The 26816-nt window shown below is 35.4% G+C and overlaps 1 protein-coding gene and 1 pseudogene across 2 annotated transcripts in view; one reads left to right on the top strand and one right to left on the bottom strand.

The window, feature by feature from the left end:
• The window catches only part of LOC102727555 (protein diaphanous homolog 2), a 687910-nt gene that overhangs the window by 195236 nt on the left and 465858 nt on the right, over nucleotides 1–26816 (top strand). For both annotated transcript variants that reach the window (XM_081808540.1, XM_081808541.1), the window contains exon 15: nucleotides 4616–4710. In XM_081808540.1, the coding sequence (XP_081664666.1) occupies nucleotides 4616–4710 (95 nt within the window). The remainder of the gene's footprint in view (nucleotides 1–4615; nucleotides 4711–26816) is intronic.
• LOC115939092 (5'-deoxynucleotidase HDDC2 pseudogene) lies at nucleotides 11284–24105 on the bottom strand (annotated as a pseudogene).

Genomic DNA, 26816 nt, shown 5'->3' with positions numbered 1-26816 from the left:
CAAACTCTCTTTTTGCAGATGACATAATTTATGTGGAAAACCCAAAAGACTCCACCCCCAAATTACTAGAACTCATCCAGCAATTCAGTAATGTGGCAGGATACAAAATCAATGCAGAGAAATCAGTTGCTTTCTTATACACTAACAACGCAACTGTAGAAAGAGAAATTAGAGAAAAGATTCCATTTACAATAGCACCAAAAACCATAAGATACCTCAGAATAAACCTAACCAAAGAGGTAAAGGATCTATACTCTAGGAACTGCAGAGCACTCATGAAAGAAATTGAAGAAGACAGAAAAAGATGGAAAAATATTCCATGCTCATGGATCTGAAGAATTAACATTGTTAAAATGTCTATGCTACCCAGAGCAATCTATACCTTCCATGCTATCCTGATCAAAATTTCCATGACATTTTTCAAAGTGCTGGAACAAACGATCCTAAAATTTGTATGGAATGAGAAAAGACCCCAAGTCGCCAAAGAAATGTTGAAAAAGAAAAACAAAGCTGGGGGCATTGCCTTGCCCGATTTCAAGCTCTATTAGAAAGCTTGGTGATCACCAAGACAGCATGGTACTGGCACAAAAACAGACATATAGACCAATGGAACAGAATAGAGAACCCAGATATGGACCCTCAACTCTATGGTCAAATAATCTTCGACAAAGCAGGAAAAAGTATGCAATGGAAAAAAGACAGTCTCTTCAATAAATGGTGCTGGGAAAATTGGACAGCCACATGCAGAAGAATGAAACTCGTCTATTCTCTAACACCATTCACAAAGATAAACTCAAAGTGGATGAAAGACCTCAATGTGAGACAGGAATCCATCAAAATCCTAGAGGAGAACATAGGCAGTAACCTCTTTGACATCGGCCACAGCAACTTCTTTCAAGATACATCTCCAAAAGCTAGTGAAACAAAAGCAAAAATGAACATTTGGGACTTCATCAAGATAAAAAGCTTCTGCACAGCAAAGGAAACAGTCAACAAAACAAAGAGGCAACCCTCAGAATGGGAGAATTTATTTGCAAATGACACTACAGACAAAGGGCTGGTATGCAAGATCTATAAAGAACTTCTCAACCTCAACACCCAAAAAACAAATAATCAAGTCAAAAAGTGGGCAGAAGATATGAAAAGATACTTCTCTGAAGAAGACATACAAATGGCTAACAGACACATGAAAAAATGTTCATCATCATTAGCCATCAGGGAAATCGAAATCAAAACCACATTGAGATACCACCTTACACCAGTTAGAATGGCAAAAATGGACAGGGAAGGAAACAACAAATGTTGGAGAGGTTGTGGAGAAAGGGAAACCCTCTTACACTGTTGGTGGGAATGCAAGTTGGTACAGCCACTTTGGAAAACAGTGTGGAGGTTCCTCCAAAATTTAAAAATAGAGCTACCCTATGACCCAGTAATTGCACTCCTGGGTATTTACCCCAAAGACACAGATGTAGTGAAAAAAGGGCCATGTGCACCCCAATGTTCATAGCAGCAATGTCTGCAATAGCCATACTGTGGAAATAGTCGAGATGCCCTTCAACAGTTGAATGGATAGAGATGTGGTCCATATATACGATGGAATATTACTCAGCCATCAGAAAAGATGAATACCCAACTTTTACATCAACATGGATGGGACTGGAGGAGATTATGCTAAGTGAAATAAGTCAAGCAGAGAAAGTCAATTATCATATGGTTTCACTTATTTGTGGAACATAAGGAAATAGCATGGAGGACATTAGGAGAAGGAAGGGAAAAATGGGGGGGGGGGAATTGGAGGGAGAGATGAACCGTGAGAGACTATGGACTCTGAGAAACAAACAGGATTTTAGAGGGGAGGCGGGAGGGGGAATTGGTTAGCCCAGTGATGGGTATTAAGGAGGGCACTTACTGCAGGAGCACTGGGTGTTATACGAAAACAATGGATCGTGGATCACCACATCAAAAACCAATGATGTATTTTATGGTGGCTAACATAACATAATAAAATTTTAAAAAATAAAAACAAAAAAACGAAATGGTAGCCTCTGCAATGGGAGAAAATATATGCAAACGACATATCTGATAAAGAGTTGCCATCCCAAATCTATAAAGAACTTTTCAAACTCAACACCCAAAAAACAAATAATCCAGTTAAGAAATGGGCAGAAGAAGGTGTGCCTGGGTGGCTCAGTCAGTTAGGCTTCTGACCCTTCATTTGGGCTCAGGGCATGATTTCAGGTTTGTGAGATTGAACTTCCTGCTTCCTGCTACAGGTGGAGTCTGCTTGAGATTCTCTGGCTCTGTCTGCCTCTCTCCTCTCTCTCTGACTCTGTCTCTGTCTCTTTCTACCCCCATCCCTCTCTCTCTAAGTAAATAAATAAAAATCTTTAAAAAAAAATGGGTAGAAAACAGAAATAGACACTTTTACAAAGAAGTCATCCAGATCCTAACAAACACATGAAAAAATGCTCAACCTCACTCATGATCAGGGAAATACTAATCAAAACCCCAATGAGATACCATGTCTTGCTTGCAGAATGGCTAAAATTAACACAAGAAACAACAGGTTTAGGTGAGGATGCGGAGAAAGGGGAGTCCTCTTGCACTGTTGGTAGGAATGCAAACTCGTGCACTCACTCTGGAGAACAGTTTGAGGTTCCTCAAAACATTAAAAATAGAATTATCCCAATATCCATCCATTGCACTACTAGGTATTTACCCAAAGGATACAAAAATGTATATTCAAAGGATTATATGCGCCCTGGTGTTTGTAGCAACATTATCAACAATAGCCAGACTAAGGAGAGAGCTGAAATGGATGGATAAAGAAGAAGATTTGGTGTGTGTGTGTGTATATATATATGCAATGGGATATTACTCAGCCATCAAAAAGAATGAAATGTTAGCATTTGCAATGACGTGAATGCAGGTTATATGTATTATGCTAAGTGAAATAAGTCAATCAGAGAAAGACAAATTCCATATAATTTTATTCATATGTAGAATTTAAGAAAGAAAACAGATGAACATGTGGGAATGGGGAAAAGAAAAAAGAGAGAGGGAAACAAACTGTAAGAGACTCTTAATGATAGAGAACAACCTGAGGGTTAATGAAGGGAATAGAGTGGGGGATGGGCTATATGGGTGATGGGTATTAAAGAGGGCACTCTTTGTGATGAGCACTGAGTGTTGTATGTAAGTGATGAATCATTGAATTCTGGTCCTGAAACCAATATTGTACTTTATGTGAACTAAATTTAAATAAGAATAAAAAACCTGTTTAGTGAACCTTAAAGCCTTCAACAAATCAGTCCGCCATTAAATACGCTTTTGCTAAAGCAGCTGTACAGTTAAACCCATCTTCATTTAACTAGGCCTTACATTTTACTCTGACGTATTCTCCCCTCTGTATTAAATTCAGCATTTTTTTTTAATCACAGTAGACATATGTTTATATTCTGAGGACACTCAAACACTATGCTTGAGAAATTACAGCACATCAAGCATTTCAAATTATGCAAGGAAATACCATGGGAGTTTATTTTAAGGGATGTACAGTAGGGAATCAGATTAAAATAAGCAAGTCATCATTCTCCTGTGAGTTGGAATGTTGCTGTCAGAAAAGAAGTCTCCTAATAGTTGTGAATGTGTACATTGCTTAACTGAGAGTACAGTTTCTTTATAAAGTGAGTGCTCAGTCATTAAAAAAAAACACAGTATGATCTTAATTGCTAGTTGATATCTGTCAAACATTATTTATTTAGATCTCACTTGGTGTTTATGTCGAGGTAATCATTTGCCTAGATAGTGAGGATTTGTTTTTCCTTTAGGCGCCAGTGAAATCATACAGACCTTTACATGAAAGAAAATTATGAGAATATATTCATGTTCTGGTGATAAGAACACATGAATGTTCATTAAAATGTGTGCTTAGTGGAAGTTGAAGTGGAATGTGTTGTTGAAAAATACTTTCTGAATTAGTTTAAGCTATTCTCAGTGTAATCTGTTGATTTATTTCAGTATGACATAATACATATCCAATAAAGAAAAAGTTGAGAAGGGAAATTGTGAAAATATAGAGTACTACTAGTATACCACATGATTTTCAGGAGGAATTCAGATAACACTGATGATTCAGACACTTTAATTTTTTCCTATGTGGGAGAATTGCAAAGTAGATTGATATGATTTTTTTTGTATTTGGTTACTTTATTGTCATCTCTGAGAAGTACTGTGTTTAATGCATCTGACAATAGCCATATTAAATTCAATGTTGAATTAAAAGGCCAACTTGAAATAAAATCTCTCATGAGTCACGTTGTATCAGCTTGATCTAAAATGCATAAGCATGTAATCATCAGCATTATTAGGGGTTTTAATTTCTATATATGTATGTACATCATGTAATCATTAGAACCTGAAATAATAGGCCATTTTGCCTAGATGAGTAGTGTAGTCTCTCAAATGGAAACTACTTTTGTTTGTTCCTAACTGTAAATTAATATTGGTGACAAATTTCATATTTTATGTCTATGAAAATGAGAATAAGGTATTTATTAGGCCTTTAAAATTTTGATGCTATTCTATTTTTAATAAAATCTACTTTTATTTTAAGCTATCTTCCTAGGATCATATCGTATGCCATATGAAGATATAAAAAATATTATTCTGGAGGTTAATGAAGACATGCTGAATGAAGCCTTAATTCAGGTAACTTGCATATTTTCCTTTTAAAATTCATTTTCACAGGTATTTCTAGAGTGTTATTTTCTCAATGGAGTTGTGGGAAAATGTTCTTATATATTTTGGTAATAGAATCAGAACTATCTATCTAGCTTTGTTACCAGTAAGAGTATTCAATATAGAAGGTCTGCGTTCTAGTTTTGTTTCTTTCTATCATTCACTGTACATAAAATTGCATGTATTTCATCATCACAAGAACTCTGTTAAGTAAATGTTGTTATTACAATTTTATGGATGTAATAGTGGGGAGGTCAAAAGGTTAAATACCTTGCTCACGATCAATTGGTAAATGTTAAAGTTATTTTTTGTTAGACACATAACATGTGCTAGGAATTGTGTCACGTACTTTATATATTTTATCTCATTGAATCCTATTAACAATCCTATGAGGTATATACTGTTGTCCTCATGTTACAGAAAACTGAGGCTTAAAGAGATTGCCCAATGTCACGTAGATGGTAAGTGGCAGATTAGCAGAGCTGGGATTCGGAACAAGATCTTTCATAGTTCTAAATCTGTTGTTCTTTCTGTTCCATTATTCTGCCTTCCATGAGCCACTTATTTTAGCTTGCTAAATCTCTGTTTCCACATCAGAGAATACAGATGTATTAAACCAAATAATGTGCTCTGTAGAATAAAGCACTATACAAGATCTAACATATTATTACAGTTCTTGGTATGTCTGGTCCTGTCTTATTTAATTTCTGGAAGGGAGAGCTGTGAAGATTTTACCTGTAAGGGCATAGTTATTGTAGGGTTTTTTGTTTTTAACCCATAAAGCTTGCTTTGATTTTAAAAAGACTCAGTAATTTATGCTGTGAGAGTTTTACCATACTGCCCTCAGAGTATCTCTAAATTTCAGAGAACCAGTGTCTGTCATTTGAGCAGGCTATGTCAGTATGGAAATTCCTCCATTTTGTAATGTAAGCTTGAGTTACAGATTACCTCATGTAAATGTTTTAAATATAGATATTATAATATAAATATAGGTAAACAGAAATTTATTTTCTAGGGCTAAGTTTTAATGAGTTTATGTAGGCTCTTTATTATCATGACATACTTATGTTAATCTCAGTAAGAGTTACACTTTGATAAATCCCCCTGTGGAAAAGTTAAAAAAAAAAAAAAAAAGTGTGCAACTAGCAAGTGCATATTTCTCTGAGTAGAAATGGAGAGCTGATCACATTTGTCCTGTCTGCCTAAGTCCCATGATTCTTTGTACAAATAGTCAGAATGAGTGAGGAATGAAGCCTAAACATGATTTACTTTTCCCTTTTTTTTTTACTTGGACAGTTTAATTTTAACATACAAGACAAAGAAACTTCTGACTCCAAAACTTTTAGTCTTTTCTCTAGAATTAAATTATAGTAAAATGGAACCATATTTTGAAGAATTAATCAATTTAGCCATGTATTTTACCCATTAAAACTGTGTAGCTTTTCCTTCATATACTTTGGTAAATAAAGAAGAATGTAATCATTTAGAATGTGGTCTTTATTTGCCAATAACATTCAAAACATTGATTATTTTTTAAGTAATGTTTTCAACACTTTAGGGAATATAAGAACCAGAGAAAGATTCTCACTTATGAATGTCCCTCTAGTACACAACAAGCTTTTAAAATATATATATTGAAATTTATTATGTGGGATTTTTTTATGTTTCACTTTATTTTGTAACATAAACAATACCTATTTGTTTCTCTTTAAATTGGGTAAGCCTGGTTCAGTTTGGAAGAATGGATTGCTTTCAATTTGGAGATGGTGATAAATTATGTCTAAATTCTTGAATTTGCTGGTTTAATTTTATCCACTATGCAGTGAAAACAACTGCTTTTGAAATCACAGTATTATGCTAAATCTTGGCTTATACTCTGGGAAGATGAGTGATGGAGAATCATAAAGTGTAGATCCTGCCAGGCTCCTTTAGTGTATGTTATACCAGATGTGTCCATGTAATTCCTGTTTGCTGTGAATGGGTTGACCTGGGGTTGTGTCATCGCTTCCTTTTTTCTAGACTTTCATTCACTTTTCTAAGCCTTTATCTCTTCCTTTTTTTTTTTTTCACATATTCATGTGTTTTACCCCTTGCATCCTTTGCCCCACAAATTTTGTGCCTTCTTTTTGTTGAAAGCGTACCACTGATGACTTTTTTCAAGCCAGATTGCTTTTCTTCTCAATGCCAGATACTCTGAAATTTCCTCTCATTCCTTACCTTGCTCAATCAAAAATCATTTCTTTAGTTCTGCTTGTAGGAGAAAACAACTTAAGATGTAATTTAATAGTATATATGATTGAGATTGTGCCACTTGGGTATAAGCACAGATGATAGGTAACTCAATGTGAGTTTTTGAAGTTAGTAGTATGTTTATTTATCAAACATCTGAGTATCTTTTGTTAAGGAGGAAGGTCCTGGATTGAAACAATTACTCAATTTTCCAGAACACAAAGGTGACTCTTTTCCTCAGGCAAGAGAAAAGATTAAAATCACTACTGTTTTTTTCTCCCTCCCATCCCAGAAACATTTGCTTCAGTGATGTAAAAGTACCTCAATTTGCCATTCACAGGAGCTGTTTACAATTTATGTCTAATTACCATGCAGCACATTGATAATGCATAGCATTAAATATGTATCATCAGATTAACTTTGTTGTATGCTCTATTTGATTACAGTGCTAAATTCCATCCATGCATAATCATAGTGTATTGCTCACAGGAGATGTTTGTTTCCTCATAACAACAACAACAACAAAAAAACAATTAAGGACACACTGCTTCCCAGAGAGTTAACACTAGCATTATCTCTCCAGTATAGGTCAATAGGCTTTTTCCAACTAGACAACTAATATATTTTAGTTATTTAGCAGGATGAATATCTTATTTTAAAAACACTATATATATAATTTAATCAGTAAGAACAAGCCCAAATTTTCAGGTTATCAATAAAAATACTAATGTTTCCCTTATTTCAAAATATATAAATTTAAGCTAGAAACTGACCTCATTGTGTGGAAGATGTTGAGATGTCCTAAAATACAGGAACACATGGAAACATTTTAAAAAGACACCATATTCTGAGCTTGTTGAGGAGCTTTTAATATATATAATTATGAGTTAGTTCCAAATAATGTGAGCTAAATTTAGTTGATTCTTAGAGTTATTATTTCAGCTTTGAAAGTCTGTATCAGTATAATTTAAATTTGATCTACTGAGAAAAAAATCTAAACCAATGTTTTCAGGATATCAGGGGTAAAAATCAAATATTTGTAGGCCTACTTACATATAGAACATTGACAAAGAAATGAAACTAGCACTTGCAAAAAATTGATTTAAATGTTAAGGGAAAAATAAAAGTGTGTTTTACTTGAGAACATTAGTGTGTGTAAATGATTCTTAAATGCTGAGGAAATTGTGTTGCTAGGGAGATTATGGTCATGTTCACAAAACATGTATAGAAAAAAAGGATGATTAACATAGAAGGAAATATAACTGCAGCATAATTCACAAAGATATGTATTGAGCAGAGGTTTTTAACCAGTGGTTCAAAGCCCCACTTTGGGGATTAATAGAGACAATTCAGGGGCTTCTGAACTTAGATATGAAAAATGCTGTATCTTTAGTTTTTAAACTTTAACCTAACATTTAATATTTCTTTTGATTAACAGTGTAGGTAACAGACCAAAGTAGTATTAATAGCACCTCTAACTTTCCACTAATAGAAATAATAAATATTTTCATATCACATTAAATTTGAGACAGGTATCTTGAAATATTAAAGTCATTAATACTTCAAGATTATACTAGTTATTAAAGCTATCACTAGATCTTATTTTGTAATGCTTTAATCAAGATGCATATCTATTATTATATCACAATTTATTTTTTTAAATATATTAACTATTTTAATATAATCTGTTTCTTTTATATTCCTCTGTGTTTTATTTTATTGTGAGAAAAGGATCCATAAACTGGTGTTAAAGGGTTCAAGGCACAAAGACCAGAAACTAGTACAGAAAAGTCTCCCAATCAAGTTGACTGACATAAGTTGTTCCCAGCTTCAGTCTCCCTAGCCACTATCTATAGAGAACACACCACTGTGAAAATCCCAGACCCAGGGATGATGTTAATACACCCTCCTAGTCCACAGAGACCAAGAAGGACCACATTAGAAGGGTAAGAAAACAGCTGTGGTCTGACCATATTGTCCTTCCCCAGATCAGCATAGCACTGCAGTGAGAGGGCCCCTGTGGGCCTACAGTTTCTCTAGTGGAAGAAGAGAACCCTCCGTGGACATCTAGCTCCCCCAGCATTGTGGGATGCTTCCCAGAAGGCCCACTCAGGTGTCACCTTATAGAGATCACTGGGGTAATCTGTGTGTGGCGGGGGGGATCAGATAGAGATGGAGAATGGGTATGGGGCTTATACCAACCAGCCCTCAGATCTTGACAGACTACATTCCTACTTGTAAGCAATACCCGGGTAGAGAGCCCAGCCAGTGTTTCTGACCATCTTTAGAGCCAAATTTGTGGCCCCATCTGTCCAGAGAGTTCGACTGGCAGTTCTGCCTGATTTGGTTCTCTAGTCAGCAGGCTACATCAGCCACGGAGCCTATTCTACTGCCCTGCTTGGACAGGGAAGCAAATTTACAGCCATGTACAAAGTGCTGAGCATAGTCTCCAGTTTTATCTGTCCAAGAAGCCTGGCCAGAGAACCCAGGTAGCTGTGGAGCCCATTATATACCTCTGCCTGGGCAGGGAGCCAAGCAACATCCCTGCCCAGCCGTTGAGCATACACTCTGGCCCTGTTTATCCAGGTAGCCTGAAGAGTCACCGTGGGAAGGCTTGGAGCCCAACCTACAGTAACACCAAGCCACAGAGTCCAGCCTGTAGCCCCACCCAGCAGGGGAGTACAGCCTATGACCCTGTCTAATGCTGAACACAGCCTGTGGCCTGGCCGAGGCAGGGATCCCAGCCAGTTACCCTTTTCAACCATGGAACATCGTCTGTAGCTCCATCAGAAGTGAGGGAGCCTCAGTCGAGAAGCTTTGCCTGAACAAAAAGTACAGTCTCTAACCCCACTGAACCAGGAATCACAATAAATAAGGTAAAAATGACACCACCAAAGGAAACTAATTGGATCCAATAACTGACCCTAAAGAAATAGAGATCTATGAACTTTCTGAAAACAAATTCACAATAATCCTCTTAAAGAATTTTGGTGAACTACAAGAACACACAGAAAGACAACTAAACAAAATTTGGAAAATAATACATGAACAAAATGAGAAGTTCAACAAAGAATAGTAACCATCAAAAAGAATCAAACAAATCCTAGAGATGAAGAATACAATAACTGAATGGAAGAATTCAATAGAAAATTTAACATCACACTTGATCTGGCAGAAGAAAGAATGAGTGAACTGAAAGATAGATCATTTGAAATTATGCAGTCCCAGGAGTAAAATCAAACAAAAAGGAAGAGTGAAGAAAGCCTACAGGACTATCAGTGGATTTCTCAAGAGAAGCATGGCAGGCTAGGAGATGGTGGGATGGTATATTCAAAATATTGAAAGGAAGAAACTATCATTCAAAACTGTTACACCTGGTAAAGCCATTTACCGAAATGAAGAAAAAATAAAGATTTTGTTAAAGCTGAAGGAGTTTATCACCACTGGATCTGAGACTCACAAGAGAATAACTTTAGTTTTCAGGACACAGATTGATTGAGAGTGAAGGGATGTAAGGAAATATTTCAAGCAAATGGTAACCAAAAGAAAGCAGGTGTTGCTATACTTAGACAAAATAGAATTAAAGTAAAAAAAGAAGAAAAAGGTCAAAACAAAGAACGTCAGGATACGATAAAAGGGTGATTTCATGAAGAAGATATAATTATTATAATAATTATAAATAATTATGCACCCAACATTGGGATACCTAAACATATAAATATAAATAGTAATAGAACTAAAAGAACTAAAAAAAAACAAAAACCAAAAAAAAACCCCCAGCAATTCAGTAATAGTTGGGAACTTTAATACCCAGTTTCAACAATGGATAGGTTATCCAAACAAAGAATCAATAAGAAAACAGTAGATTTGAACAACACTATAGACCAAAATTGACATAATGCACATATATAGAACATTTCATACTATAGCAGCAGAATACATAATCTTTTCAAGTGCACATGGAATGATCTCCAGGATAGATCATATGGTAGATAACAAAAGTAGTAGCAAATTTAAGAAGATTAAAATCATACCACGCATCTTTTCTTTTTTTTTAAGGTTTTAAAAATGTATTTAGTTTAGAAAAACCTCCCTGCACTGCCCTTAATCTGCATCCATGGCATTTTCGGACCACATCCTGTTCCATAGCTTCTTTTATCATCCAAACTGTATCGCATTTCTTACTGGAGTCCAGGCAATTGCAAATGAATAGACTCATATCTGTGGAATCAACAAACTAATAGTGGCAAAACAACACCATGAAATGGAAAAATAAAATGTTTGTCACATGAGTATAGCAACACAGAGGCCATATCAGGAGGGTGGCTCACTGGTGGTGGCAACTATGTTAGTGTTTCTTTTTGCCTCAAGTTCAGAAACAAGTTGGACTAACTTAGGGTGACTGAATTTTCCTGCTGTTGAATTATAGAACTTGTACAACCTCCCAGGTTTGTTTTCAAGGCCTTCATACTCAGATATCTGAAGAATCATCTCACTTTGGTCCAGCTGCTTCACATATTTGGCTTATGCACTGAATTGGGTCTCATACTTTTCCCGAAGTTCATAAAGTTCCTTTCTGAGATGCTCTAGGAGGAGCTGGGTTAGCTGCTTCATAGCTTCTGGTCTTTGTTAAGATGCTCACTTTTGGGAACGAGAGCCATAACTGCCATTCTGTACATGTGATCTGATACACTTACCTCTAAACATTTTTGTATATCCAGGCAGTCCATGGGACTCTCTTGAGCTGCCCCACCAGCCATGGGAACTGCAGCAGGTTCCAGGCCCCGCGGCCTGAACAGGGCTGCAGTGGAGGCCAAAGCCATGCAGCCCCTCATCTGGCAGGTTGGTGCAAGCCACCCCAAGTGTCTTTTCTGACCACAGTGGTATGGAACTAGAAGTCGAATATATGGAAATTAAACAGCATACTCCTGAACAACTAATGGATTACAGAAGGCTTTTTAAAAAATGAAATAAAAAAATATTTGTTGAGACAAAACTTATGGGATGGAATTAAAGCACTTCTAACAGGGAATTTAGGTATAAACACATATATCAAGAAAAAGAAAGATCTCAAATAACTGAACTTTACACTTCCGGGTACTAGAAAAAAAAAAAAAGAACTAAGCCCAAGGTTAGCAGACAGAAGGAAAAGAGTAGAGCAGAAATAAATGAAATCGAGAATAAGAAAACAATAGAATAGATGAATAAAACTAAGAGTTAGTTCTTTGGAAAGATAAAATTGACAAGCCTGTAGCTAGACTAACCCAAGGAAAAGAAAAGAGAAGATCCACATAAATAAAATTATAAATGAAATAGAAGACATTACATCTGATGCCAAAGAAATACAAAGGATTATAAGAGACTACTGTGAACAATTATATGCCAACTGATTGCACAGCCTAGAAGAAATGGATAAATTCTGAGTGACATACAACTGAACAAGACTGAATCATGAAGAAATAGGATATATGAACAGACCATGATGACTAAGGAGATTGAAACAGTAATCAAAAACCTCTCAACAAAGAAAAGTCTAGGATCAGATGATTTCACTCATGAATTTTACCAAACGGTTAAAAAAGAATTAACACCAATCCTTCTGAAATGCTTCCAAAAATGGGAAGAGGAAGGAATACTCCCCATCTCATTTTATGACACCAGCATTACCCTGATACCAAAGCCAGATAAGAACACTACAAGAAAAGTATAGGCCAATATACCTGATGAATATGAATGCAAAATTTATCAACAGCTAGCAAATCGAATTCAACAGTTCATTAAAAGGATCATAAACCATGATCAATTGTGATTCAGATCTGTGATGCAAAGATCTGATCACAAAAATGTAATCAAAACATTATGTTCAATATGCATAAATTAGTAAATGGGATACATCATGTTAATAGAATGAAAGATAAAACCCATATGATCATCTCAATAGATGCAGAAAAAACATTTGACAAAATTCAATATCCATTCATGATAAAACCTCTCAACAGTTTGGATATAGAAGGAACATACTTCAACATGTTAAAGGCCATAAGTGATAAGCATACAGCTAATACCATACTGAACGATGAAAGGTGGAAAGCTTTCCCTCCAAGGTCAGGAATAAGGGAAGGATGTCCGTTCTTTCCACTCCTATTCAACCTAGTACTGGTAGTCCTAATCAGAGCAATGAAGCATGAAAATAAATAAAACACATCCAAATAGGAAAGAGAGAAGTAAAATTGTGTTTGCAGATCACATGATCTTAAATATAGAAAATCATAAAGACTCCATCAAAAAATTGATAGAACTAATAAGCAACTTCAGTAAAGTTGCAGGATACAAAATTAACATACAAAAAGCAGTTGTGTTTCTGTGTAGTAACAACAAAATATCTGAAAAAGAAACAGTCTCAAAATAGCATTAAGAACAGTACAGTACTTAGGCATCAATTTAAGGAGATGAAAAATCTGTAGCCTGAAATCTCTAAGATACTGATGACAGAGATCGAAGAAGACACAGGTAAATGGAAAGATATTTCATGTTCATGGATTGGAAGAATTATTTTGTTAAAATGTTCATAATACCCAAAGTGATCTATAGATAAAATATGATTTCTTTCAAGGTTCCAGTAGAATTTTTTACAGAAATAAAAAAAAAAATCCTAAAATTCACATGAAAACACAGTGGACCACGAATACCCAAAACAATCCCAGGAACGAACAAAGATGGAGGCATCACACTTCCTGATATCAAACTATATTACAGAACTATAGTAATCAAAATATTATGGTATGTAGATCAATGGAACAGAATTGAGAGCCCAGAAATAAACCTGTGCATATACAGTCAAATAATACTGGATAAGGTAGCTAAGAATACTGAATGGAGAAAAGGTTAATCCTTTCAATAAATTGTGCTGGGAAAACTGGATAGTCACATGCAAAAGAATGAAACTGGCACCTTATACCATTCACAAAAATTTATTTGAAATGGATTTTTAAAGACTTAAATATAAGTCTTTAAATCATAAAATTCCTAGAAGAAAACAGGGGAAAAGCTCCTTGACATTGATCTTGGAAATATTTTTTTGATGTGACACTAAAAGCAAAAATAAGAGGGACTACATCAAACTAAGTTTTCTGCACAGCACAGGAAATAGTCAACAGAGTGAAAAGGCAGCCTACAGTATGGGAGAAAATATTTGCAAACCACAAATCTGATAGCGGTTAATATCCAATATATATAAGGAACTCCTACAACTTAAAGAGTAGAAAACAAATAATTTGACTTAAAGCATCAGCAAAGGACTTGAAAATATTCCAGTGGCCAACAGGTACATGAAAAGATGCTCAGTATTACTAATTATCAGGGAAATACAAATCAAAACTATAATGAGATATCACCTCACATCTATTGGAATCACTATTATAAAAAAGACAAGAGATAACAAGTGCTGGTGAGGATGTGGAGAAAAGAGAACCATTGTAAACTGTTGGTGGGAATGTAAATTGGTGCAGCCACTCTGGAAAACTGTGTTAATTCATGAAAAAATTAAAATTGAACTACTATATGATTGAGCAATCACACTCCTGGTTATATCTCTGAAGGAAATGAAATCACTATACTGAAGAGATGTCTGCATACCCATTTTTATTGCAGCATTTTGTTTTTACAATAGCCAAGACATGGAAACAATCTACATGTCTATTGATAAATAAATAGATAAAGAAGTTACACACACACACATACACACACACAGAGGACTATTACTCAGCCATAGGAAAGGAGGAAATCCTTTTATTTATGACAACACAGATGGACCTTGAGAACATTATGTTAAGTGAAATATGTCACACAGAGAAAAGGGCAGGGGAGAAAATTTTAAAAAATATATTAGAATATGTAATTGGGGGCGCCTGGGTGGCTCAGTTGGTTAAGCGACTGCCTTCGGCTCAGGTCATGATCCTGGAGTCCCTGGATCGAGTCCCGCATCGGGCTCCCTGCTCAGCAGGGAGTCTGCTTCTCCCTCTGACCCTCCCCCCTCTCATGTGCTCTCTCTCATTCTCTCTCTCTCAAATAAATAAAATAAAAAAAAAATCTTTAAAAACAAAAAAAGAATATGTAATTGGAAGTCAGAATGGAGATTAGGACTGAAAATAGGATTTTTGGAATCATTTGCAAAGAAATGTTTGTTCGAGTATGAGGATCAAAGATAGTGGATAGGGGATATCTACCAAAGTAGATAGTGGAAGAAAAGTGACAAATGGAAGGTTAAAGACCACGTTTCCTTAGAACACACTGGTTGAGGGAATGGATGGTGTTATAGATATCGGAACAAAGTGAGCCACCATGTCAGGGAGAGGGCCAGATACTGTGGTGTGTCACAGTAGCCAGCACAGGGGAGAATTTTAAGGAATGATGACTAAGAGAATGAGATGGGGTAAAAGATACCCCTTTTGATATCCTGAATTTTAGTGATTTACTTAGTTTAAGTAGTAGTTATTTTCTTGTAGTTTTTTCTTAAAATAATCCATACATCATACCAGATTATTGTATTCCTTAAGCAAATGTTCTGTTTATTGTCTTTTGGATGATGTCTCCCTTATTTTTAAGGGACAGAGGCATTTCTTCTGGGTGTGCAGCTATCCACTATCAAATTTTTCTTCATTCTCCATCCACTTCATTTTCTCTTAACTTTCTTCCTTCCCTTTCCTCCTTCCTTCCCACCCTCTCTTCCTCTTACCTCCTTTCTCTCTTCCCTCCTTTCCTTACTTTCTTTCATTTTAAATAAATTCTTTTCTAAATAAAGGGCCCTGATCTTTCTTAATAATATCCCCTCGGTGAAATATGGCTCTAGGGCATCTCCTTCATACCTGGAAATTACAAAAATACCTCCATAGATGTCTTCCTGTAGTAAATGCATGGGAGTATTCCAGCTTGCTTTTTTCCCCTCAGATAATTTCTACTCCTGCTGGCCATGTTACTCTTCTGGAACCCATTCAAGTATCCAACACTGTACCAAATGTATAGGGTCTACAGGTAGCCACATGATTATGTTTTTCCAATTGTTACTTTATGTCTCAAAACAGATTATATGAATTATGTAACTTTTATTGGGTCCTGACATAATAATTAGAATAAAGCACAGGTCATCTGATACATTGCCCTGATTCCAGGCAGTGCTACTCCTAAGCCGTCAAAGATAGATGGGTATCTATTGATTCTGCAGGGAAAAATGATTCTTCAACTTCCCTCAGTTAACTAATTCTGGAGTATCATTATTCTTATAGTCAGGAAGTTCATGCATGTGTAATAGTAGAGCTCATTTTTGTCTCCTCAATCCATCTTTGTAATCATTGATCTATTTACGCGGCTATCGACCATCTCTCTTTTATGCAGCCTGTGAGTCTGCATGTGTTCGTGTATTTTACAAGGGTTGATGACTATAAGTATATCAATTAAGGCTATAATGGCATTAATACTGTAGAGTTTGAAAACATTTTTCTCTTAAATAACAACTTGTATTAACCACATTCATTTCCATAATTTTTTAGAGAAAAATGAAACATTAGCAATAACAGGAACATTCATAAAGCATTTCTTTCCCATTTTTCATCATGGTGGAATAAATGATTACTTTATGGCATGCTATTGTAATCTAAAAATACTTTTATCCATGAGTTGCTGTTCTTTTTCATCTTTTCTTTCTAACTGGTTAGTTGGGTGATTTTTTTTTTCTCTTCCCTTCCTTCACTGCTTATCTTTGACCCTTGTTTGCTACTTTCAGTCTGTTGATAAAATCATATCTATTCCAAGTAAATGTAATGACTGCTTATTTTCATCCCTTCTATGTCTATTGTTGATTAATACAAGTATTCATTTGTATTGATGTTCATAAGTGATATCAGACTATTTTAAAAAGAGAGAAAAAGTAGCTTTAAACAATTTTTTTATACTAATTGGATTGTAAAAAGCATTTTAAAATGCAACATATTTTAGTTTATTTACACTTTGAACAAAACATAGGTCTTTTTTTAAAAGATTTTAACGAATATTTCGTTTTATTAACGAAATATTGGTCTTATTAATAGTTGAGCAAGATGTGGCCTCAAAGATCATATTTTCTGCTGCCTTGTAGACTTCAAGCCATGATAGAACTTTATTAAAATTCTGGTTCTTTCATCCTATACATGATGTTTGTGGTAGATCAAGAATTCCCTTGCAGTTGTAGAATGTGGAAAGTGCCATCTTTTTCCTCACACAGATTTCTAGAACCTTGAACTAGGAAATGAGAAGCAAGGTTATACCAAAATCCTTATTCAAACTTGCAGTTATGAAGCTACCTCTAGACAAAAGCAGGTGTCCCTCAGCCCAGGAGAAATGGAGGCAGAGAATCCAGGCTCCAATGCCCTCAATGAAACTAACAGAGATGGAAAAGAATCACATGGTATTTTTGGTTGTTTTTTTGTTTTTTTGTTTACCAGCTTCCTACTCATTTTTTTGTGTTATATAAATTTGTTTGGAATCCGCAGATTGTCAGCTAGTCATGTATTTAATGAATTATAACACATTTGTAATTGATTTTTATTTGTAAAACCAGTTCCTCTCAGTTGTATATTCAGGAATTATTCAAGACAGTCTACATACAAGGAATAAATATTTACTTACTGTATGGTTTTTGCAATGTTCTGTTATAATTCTAGGTCTCCTGTGTAAAGCATAAATATGCCTAATCATTAAATCTATTAAAGTCATATGATAGTTGTAGTACAATTTAACATGATATAGCCAACATGTTATGACGTATTTTAACACAGTTATAGCAATAACATAATAGGTATTTTAAATAATCTATAAAAACTAGAGAGTCAGTAAGGAATAGAGAAGGAGGGATTGAACACTTTTTATTAAGCTCAGTGGTAAGCACATAGATTCATTGTCTTGTGTATACATTTCTGTATGTCTTAAATATTACACAATAAATAAGTTTAAAAGTATTTGACAAGTGCTGAAAGCATATGCTTAAGACGAGTTCCTTAACTTTGACACTGTTGATATTTTGGCTCAATAATTCTTTTTTGTGAAGTCCTGTCCTATACATTGTTGGATGTTTAGCAGTATTCCTGGCCTCTACCCACTAGATGCCAGTAGCAACCTCCCCACCACCAGTTAGGAAAAACAAAAATGCCTTTAGACATTAAAAAATGTCCCCGACTAGACAAAATTGTCCCTCTGAGAACCACTATCTTCAAAATTACTTTTATTTCAGAAACATAGTAAAGTTTCAGAATTTAATAAGCTTCCAATTATTTGCTTTGCTTCTATTTTCAGTGTTAATTAGAAACTTCATGACAGAGGTTTGGACATTTGGTTAGGCAAAAACAAAATTGATTCCATGTGTTTAAAAAAATCTCTTTCCCAGGAATGTAAAATATTTGTGTTATGTTTAAACTCTGACAGACTGCCTTCTCATTAAATTGCAAATACCCTTATTCAGGCATTGTTTAAAGAATAGGCCATAATTATTTTTAAGTTGTGAATATAGGCGATCATTTTACTGTGTGTTGACTTTATCACTTTATTACTATGAGTTTTCTTTATAACATACTATGTGGGGTTTTTTCTTTTGTTTTATATTAATGCCTTAATAATGAGCAGTTCACTTTATACCATTCTAAAAACCTTATGTTTATTTCTTTTATTATTTTTTGAATTTGTATTTAAATTCTAGTTAATTAACATGTAGTGTAATATTGATTTCGAGAGTAGAATTTAGTGATTCATCACATACATGTAACACCCAGTGCTCAATACAAGTGCCCTCCTTAATACCAATAACACATTTAACCCATCCCCTGCCCACCTCCCCTCCACCAAACCTCAGTTTATTTTCAATAATTAAGAGTCTCTTATGGTTTGCTTCACTCTCTTTTTTCCCCTTCCCCTATGTTCATCTATTTTGTTTCTTAAATACTACATATGAGTGAAATCATCTGGTACTTTTCTCTCTCTGACTGACTTGTTTGGCTTAGCATAATACACTATAGCTCTATCCATGTCCTTACAAATGGCAAGATTTCATTTTTTGATGACTCACTAATATTCCATTATACACACACACACACACCACATCTTCTTTGTTCATTCATCAATCGATGGACATTTGGTCTCTTTCTATAATTTGGCTATTGTTGATAATGGTGCTGTAAACATCAGGTTGCTTGTGCCCCTTCAAATCAGTATTTTTGTATCCTTTGAGTAAATACCTAGTAGTGCAATTACTGGTCATAGGGTAGTTCTATTTTTAACTTTTTGGGGAACCTCCATACTGTTTTCCAGAGTAGCTGCACCAGTTTGCATTCCCACCAACAGTGTAAAAGGGTTCCTTTTTCTCTATATCCTCACCAACATCTCTTGTTTCCTGTGTTGTTTGTTAACTTTAGCCATTCTGACAGATGTGAGGTGGTATCTCATCATGGTTTTGATTTGTATTTCCCTGATGATGAGGGATGTTGAGCATCTTTTCATGTGTGTGTTGACCATCTGGTTGTTTTGGAAAAATGTCTATTCATGTCTTCTGCCCATTTCTTAACTGGATTATTTGTTTTTTGGGTGTTGAGTTTGGTAAGTTCTTTATAGATTTTGGATAATAACCCTTTATCAGATATGTCATTTGCAAATATCTTCTCCCATTCTATAGGTCTGTTTTAGTTTTGTTGATTGTGTCCTTCACTTTGCAGAAGCTTTTTATCTTGATGAAGTCCCAATGGTTCATTTTTGCTTTTGTTTCCCTTTGTTTCCAGAGACAGGTCTGGTAATAAGTTGCTATGGCCGAGGTCAAAGAGGTTTCTGCCTGTGTTCTTCTCTAGAATTTTGATGGATTCCTGTCTCACATTTAGGTCTTTCATCCATTTTGAGTTTATTTTTGTATATGATATAAGAAAATGGTACAGTTTCATTTTTCTGCATGTTGCTGTCCAGTTTTCCTAACACCATTTGGTGAAGAAACTGTCTTTTCTCCATTGGATATTCTTTCCTGCTTTGTCAAAGATGAGGTGACCATATAGTTGTGGGTCCATTTCTGGGTTTTCTCTCCTGTTTCTTTGATCTATGTCTCTGTTCTTGTGCCAGTACCATACTGTCTTGATCACACATCTTTTTAATACAACTGGAAGGCCAGCATTGTGATACGTACAAGCTTTGCTTTTCTTTTTCAGTATTGCTTTGGCTATTCAGGGTCTTTTGTGGTTCTATACAAATTTTAGGATTGTTTGTCCACCTATGTGCAAAATGCTGGTGGTATTTTTATAGGGATTGCATTGAGTGTGTAGATTGCTTTGTGTAGTATAGACATTTTAATAATATTTGTTCTTCCAATCCATAAGCATGGAATATTTTTCCATTTCTTTGTGACATTTTCAATTTCTTTCATAAGTCTTCTATAGTTTTTGGAGTACAGATCTTTTACCTCTTTGGTTAGAGTTATTCCTATGTATCTTATTGCTTTTGGTACAGTTATAAATGGCATCGATTCCTTGATTTCTCTTTCTGTTTCTTTATTGTTGGTGTATAGAAATGCAACAGATTTCTGTAGGTTGATTTTTGTATCCTGAGACATTACTGAATTTGTGTATCAGTTCTAGCAATTTTTTTTTTGGTGGAATCTTGGGTTTTCTACATAGAGTATGACATCAATTGCAAATAGTGAAAGTTTGAGCTCTTCTTTGTGGATTTGAATGCTTTTTATTTCTTTTTGTTGTGTGATTGCTAAGGCTAGGACTTCCAGTGCTATGTTAAATAACAATGGTGAGGGGCACCTGGGTGGCTCAGTTGGTTGAGCATCTGCCTTTGGCTCAGGTCATGATCTCAGGGTCCTGGGATTGAGCCCCACGTCGGGCTTCCTGCTCAGCCAGGAGTCTGCTTCTCCTTCTCCCTCTTCTGTTTTCCCTGACTTGTGCTCACTTGTTCTCTCTCTCTCTCAAAATGAATGAATAAAATCTTTAAAAAAATATTAACAATGGTGAGTAGACATCCCTGTTTTTTTCTTGACCACAAAGGAAAAGCTCTCAGTTTTTCACTACTGAGTATATTAGCTATGGGTCTTTCATATATGGCTCTTATGATGTTGAGGTATGTTATCCATCCCTACTTTTTTTGAAGGTTTTTATTAGGAATGATGGTCTACCTTGTCAAATGCTTTTTCTGCATCTATTGAGAGGATCATATGGTTCTTATCCTTTCTTTTATTAATGTGGTGTATCACATTGATTGATTTGCGAATACCGAACCACCCTGCAGCCCAGGAATAAAACCCACTCAATCATGGTGAATAATTCTTTTAATGTACTGTTGGATTCAATTTGCCAGTATCATGTTAAGAATTTTTGCATCCATGTTCATCAGGGATATTGGCCTGTAGTTCTCCTTTCTAGTGGGGTCTTTGATCTTGGAATCAAGGTAATGCTGACTTTGTAGAATGAGTTTGAAAGTTTTCCTTCCATTTTTAATTTTTTGGAAGGGTTTGAGAAGAATAGTTATTAACTCTTCTTTAAATGTCTGGTAGAATTCCCCTGGGAAGCCGTCTGGCCCTGGACTTTTTTGTTCGTTGGGAGAGTTTTGATTACTAATTCAATAACTGGGCCTATTCAGATTTTCCACATCTTTCTGTTTCAGTTTTGTTAGTGTGTATGTTTCTATGAATTTGTTCTTTTTTTCCAGATTGCCCAGTTTCTTGGCATATAATTCTTCATAATATTCTCTAATAATTGCATATATTTCTGTGGTATTGGTTGTGATCTCTTCTCTCTCATTCATTATTTTATTTGAGTCCTTTCTCCTTTTGATAATTTTGGGTAGCAGTTCATCAGTTTTATCGAGTCTTTCAAAGAAGCAGCTATTAGTTTTGTCGATTTGTTCCACTGTTTTTTGTTTGTTTCTATATCATTTATTTCTATAATCTTTATTATTTCCCTTCTTCTGCTGGCTTTAGGCTTCATTTGCGGTTCCTTTTTTTTTTTAAAGATTTTATTTATTCATTTGAGAGAGAGAGAGCATGAGTGTGGGGGAGGGGCAGAGGGAGAGGGAGAAGCAGACTCTCCACTGAGCAGGGAGCCCAAAGTGGGGCTCAATCCCACGGCCCTGAGATCTTGACCTGAGCCGAAGGCAGACACTGAACCAACTGAGCCACCCAGGCTCCCCTTCTGTTACTTTTTTAGCTCCTTTATGTGTAATGTTAGGTTGTGAATTTGAAACTTTTTTTTTGAGGTAGACCTGTATTGCTATAATCTTCCCTCTTATAACTGCCTTTGCTTTATCCCAAAGGTTCTGGACTATCATGTTTTCATCTTCATTTGCTTCTGTGCATTTTTAAAATTTCTTCTTTAATCCTAGTGAACCCATTCATTCTTTAGTAGGATGTTCTTTAACCTCCATGTATTTGTGGTCTTTTCCAATTTGCGTGTGTGTGTGTGTGTGTGTATGATTGACTTCAAGTTTTATAACGTTTTGGTCTAAAAATATGCATGGTATGATCTCAGTTTTTTTGTACTTGTTGAGAGCTGATTTGTGACCCAGTATGTGATCTATTCTGCACAGTGTTCCATGTACACTTGAAAAGCATGTGTATTCTGCTGCTTTAGGATGAAATGTTCTGAATATATCTGTGAAGTCCATCTGGTTCAGTGTATCATTCATAGCCATTCTTTGCTGGTCAACTTCTGCTTAGATGATTTATCCAGTGCTCTAAATGGGGTGTTAGAGTCCCCTACTATTTTTGTATTATTATCAGTAAGTTTCTTTACGTTTGTCTTGATTTATGTATTTGGGTGCTCCCAAGTTGGGGGTATAAATATTTATAATTGTTAGATATTCCTGTTGGATAGTCCCCTTTACGATGATATTGTTCCCTTCTTATTACTGTCATTGTTTTAAGATCTAGTTTGTCTAATATAAATATCGCTACTCTGCGTTTCTTTTGACATCCATTAACATAATAGATGGTTCTCCTTTCCCTCACTTTCAATCTGCAGGTGTCTTTAGGTCTCTTGTAAGCAACATATGGATGAGTCTTAATTTTTTTAGTCCATTCTGATACCCTATGTCTTTCTATTGGGGCATTTACTCTATTTTTATTCAGAATGTTTAATGATAGATATGAATTTAGTGCCATTGTATTATCTGTTAATTTGCTGTTTCTGGAGATTTTTTTTTTGTTCCATTCTAGTCTTGTTGCTTTTGGTCTTTGTTTTCCACTCAGAGAGTCTCCTTTAATATTTCTTCCAGGGCTGGTTTAGTGGTCACAAATTCCTTTATTTTGTTTGTCTGTGAAATTCTTTATCTCTCCTTGTATTCTGAATGATAGCCTTGCTGAATAATATATTCTTGGCTGCATATTTTTCCCATTCATCACGTTGAATATATCCTGCCACTCCCATCTGGCCTGCCAAGTTTCTTTGGTGATCTGCTGCTAACCTGATTTGTGTTCCATTGTAGGTTAGGGATTTGTTTTCCCTTGTTGCTTTCAGGATTCTTTCCTTATCTCTGTAATTGGCAAATTTTACTACCATATGTCTTGGTGTTGGCCAGCTTTTGTTGATTTTGATGGGAGTTCTTTGTGCCTCCTGGATTTGGATGTTTCCTTCTTCCCCCAGATTGGGGAAGTTTTTAGCTATAACTTGTTTAAGTAAACCTTCTGCCCCTTTTTGCCTCTCTTCTTCTTCTGGGACTCCTATGATATGGACGTTATTATGCTTTCCATAAAGGATCACTGAGTTCCCTAAGTCTTCATTCACGATCCAATATTTTTCTTTACCTCTTATTTTCACTCTTATTATTTTCCATAATTTTATCTTCTATATTACTTATCTGTTCGTCTACTTCTTCCATACTTGTGGTCATTACATCCAGTTGGTTTTGCATCTCAGTTATAGAATGTTTTATCTTGGCCTGACTAGATTTTAGGTCTTTTATCCCTGCAGTAAGGGTCTCTCTGCTTTCTTCTATGCTTTTCTCAAGCCCAGCTAGTATGCTTATGATTGTGGTTTTAAATTCTGGTTCAGGTGTATTACTTATATCTCTTTTGATTAGCTCCCTATATGAGACCTCATGTTGTTTGTTCTTTTTGAATGAATTCCTTTGTCCTTGCATTTTGTCTAGGTCTTGTCTTTTGTGTGTTAAGAACACCTGTGCCTGGTCCTATTTCCACTACAACTGAAGCTTTCAACACTCTATGATCAATAGACCTGGTGGGTGCACGGTTTTGTGTTCATTTTCTGGGGAAGGGTTCTGTTGCTGCTCTGGCTCCCAATCACACTTGCCTGTTATAAAAGGCACATGAAGTGTACTAGGGGGTGGGGTGTGGTGTAATCGGGCCCAAGCCTCCATTGTGTGCGCTGTGCTGCTTGTTGAAAGTCTGTTCATGTTGATGGGAGGGGTGAAAAATGGCATTGGCCTGCTCTCTTCCCTGGAAAGGTGAGTTTGCATCCACCACTTTTCAGGAAGCCCTCTTAGAAGCGCAAACAATCTACCCTCTTGTGTCCCAGGCTTCCATCAGATCCCTGCCTCTACCATGTCTGTGTTTGCACTGTCAGCCCACCCATTGGCAGTGCAATGTTCCTGTCTTTTATCCCTGGCATGTGGCTGGGTTTTAGAACTCCAAATTTTAGAGACCCAGTGCAGTGCAGAACTGCCCTGATCCTCTGGGTGAGGTCTTGAGACACTGTGGCTGGTACAGGTTTGTCATAGAAAAGCAGTTGTATGACTGCTCAGGGGCTTGGGTTTTAAGGTAAAGCATAACAAAAAGCTGGCATTCAGGCTAGTTGCCCTCAGCAGGTGTCTTTGATAGGGGATGTCAAACCACATTGATCTTGTTGCTTTTCAGGGATGTGTTGACTATTATTCTCTCTTATTTCAGCCACATAAATTTTATAATCAGTTTGTCAAGTTTAAACAACAGCAAAAATTCAGTCATAATATTTGATTACAATTGCATAAACTTGCGAAGTTGTGTCTATTGAGATTCTTATATTTGATTCTTCCTATCTTTGAACATGGCATGTGTATCTATTTACGTCATTTTTAACAACTTTGAAAAAAAAATTTTGACACTTCCTAATGTATCTGTTGGTCCATATTTTAGTTATTTTTTTAAATCTAAACTAGACAGTATGTTTACTGTTTCATCCATGTTTACTTAAATTTAGTCATATATTTAACTTATGTTTATACCTTCCTTTTTATATGACAGCTTCGTTCTAGGATCATTTTATTTCTTACTGAAACACATTTTTTAGAGTACCTTTAATGAGATTTTGGTCATAGTAAACACTTAAAGTTTGTTTGATAATATGTTTATTTCATCTTTGAACTTAAAAGATATTTGCAATGGATATATAATTCTAGCTTTCAAATTATTTTCTCTCAGCAGTGTAAACAGATTTTTTCACCAATACCTCGTTTTGATTGTTGTTAAGCAACATTAATTCTTCTGTTTATCCTGATTCATTGGGCTTCCTGAATTTAATGATTGTTATTTTATCCATACTGGAAAATTATTAGCCTTTTTTTTAGCCATTTTTATTTAAAGTATTATCTTTTATTCTCTCTATTCATAGTTGCCTTTGTAATTCTAATTGAACATATTTTAAACATTCTCACTCTGTTTAGGTTTTCTTGTGTTTACATCTCATGGTTTGTCTTTATGTTGTGTACTTTACTGGATATTTTTTAGGCCTGTTGTCCAGTTTACTTATTCTTTTTACAATTTGTGCCTCATCTTCTGTTTTACCTAATCCAATGAATTTCTAATATCAATTATTACATTTCTTATCTCTAGAAATTGTTTTTCCAGTATTATATCTTGTGTCTTTGTAAGTCTAATTCTATCATTTGTTTTTGCTGACTTTACTAATGTTTCTTCACGGCTTTCTATGTTATCTTTATTTTTATTGTGAACTAATGATTACTAAACTTTATCTGTGAGAATACTTTGAAACTGAAGTTTAAAGGTACTTTTTTCCTGGAAATTTGCATGAATTATTGCCAGACGTCTGGGAGCACTACCAAAGACTAATCACTTTAAATTTAAATTTAAATTTAAATTCATTCTCTCTCTCTTTATCTCTCCTTCAGTATGTGTGTGTGTGTGTATATATATATATATATTTTTTTTTTTTTTGACAACTAGGTAGTTAAATTCTGGCCAAAAACCTGCATGGGAGGTGTCTTGTGGTTAGAGATTTATAGGGGAGAAACCCCATACCCTAGATCCCAGAGTCAAGGCGAAAGTAGGCAAGATTTCATACTGTTTTCCTCTGTGGGTGAGCATTGTTTTTTCTTGAAGGTAAGCCTTTCACTGGGGATATTATCTTTTGGGGTCTTATATTTACACAAGAAATTGAATTGAATTTTCCCTCTTATCTTGTAAAAGGTCTAGGCTTTGTGTATGCTCCATCTTAATATTTTAGGCACATTAAAGGTGAAAACTCTAGACCACTTGGTAGATGTTCCTAAGATCGTCTTAGTCTTCAGTATTTGGTTATGTCTCTGGATTAGTGCTTTTTTTTTTTTAAAGGTATTTTTAAAGAATTTTATGTGTTCTATAAATTGACAGCCCCTACTCCATTGACTACCCAGTTGACTAGGATAACCAGTCAGCTAGAAGTAAAAGTATTTTCTAAAGTATCTCAATGATGCTTTTATTGGGAAGTTGGGACAAACCTGTTAGATACTTCTCATCTGCCACCATGTTTAAGTCAGTGTATTTTACATTCCAAGTATGCCAAGTATTGTTTCTGCTTAGTTAAAAATCATGTTGTCAGCTTGACATGGATACCTGATGTGTCAAAATGTCCAGTGCA

The sequence above is a fragment of the Leptonychotes weddellii genome, chromosome X, assembly GCF_054177405.1.
Source record: "Leptonychotes weddellii isolate Sample4059 chromosome X, ASM5417740v2, whole genome shotgun sequence".
NCBI lineage: Eukaryota > Metazoa > Chordata > Mammalia > Carnivora > Phocidae > Leptonychotes > Leptonychotes weddellii.
The sequence above is the reverse complement of the archived record's forward strand: the minus strand, read 5'-3'. Positions and strand labels throughout refer to the sequence as shown.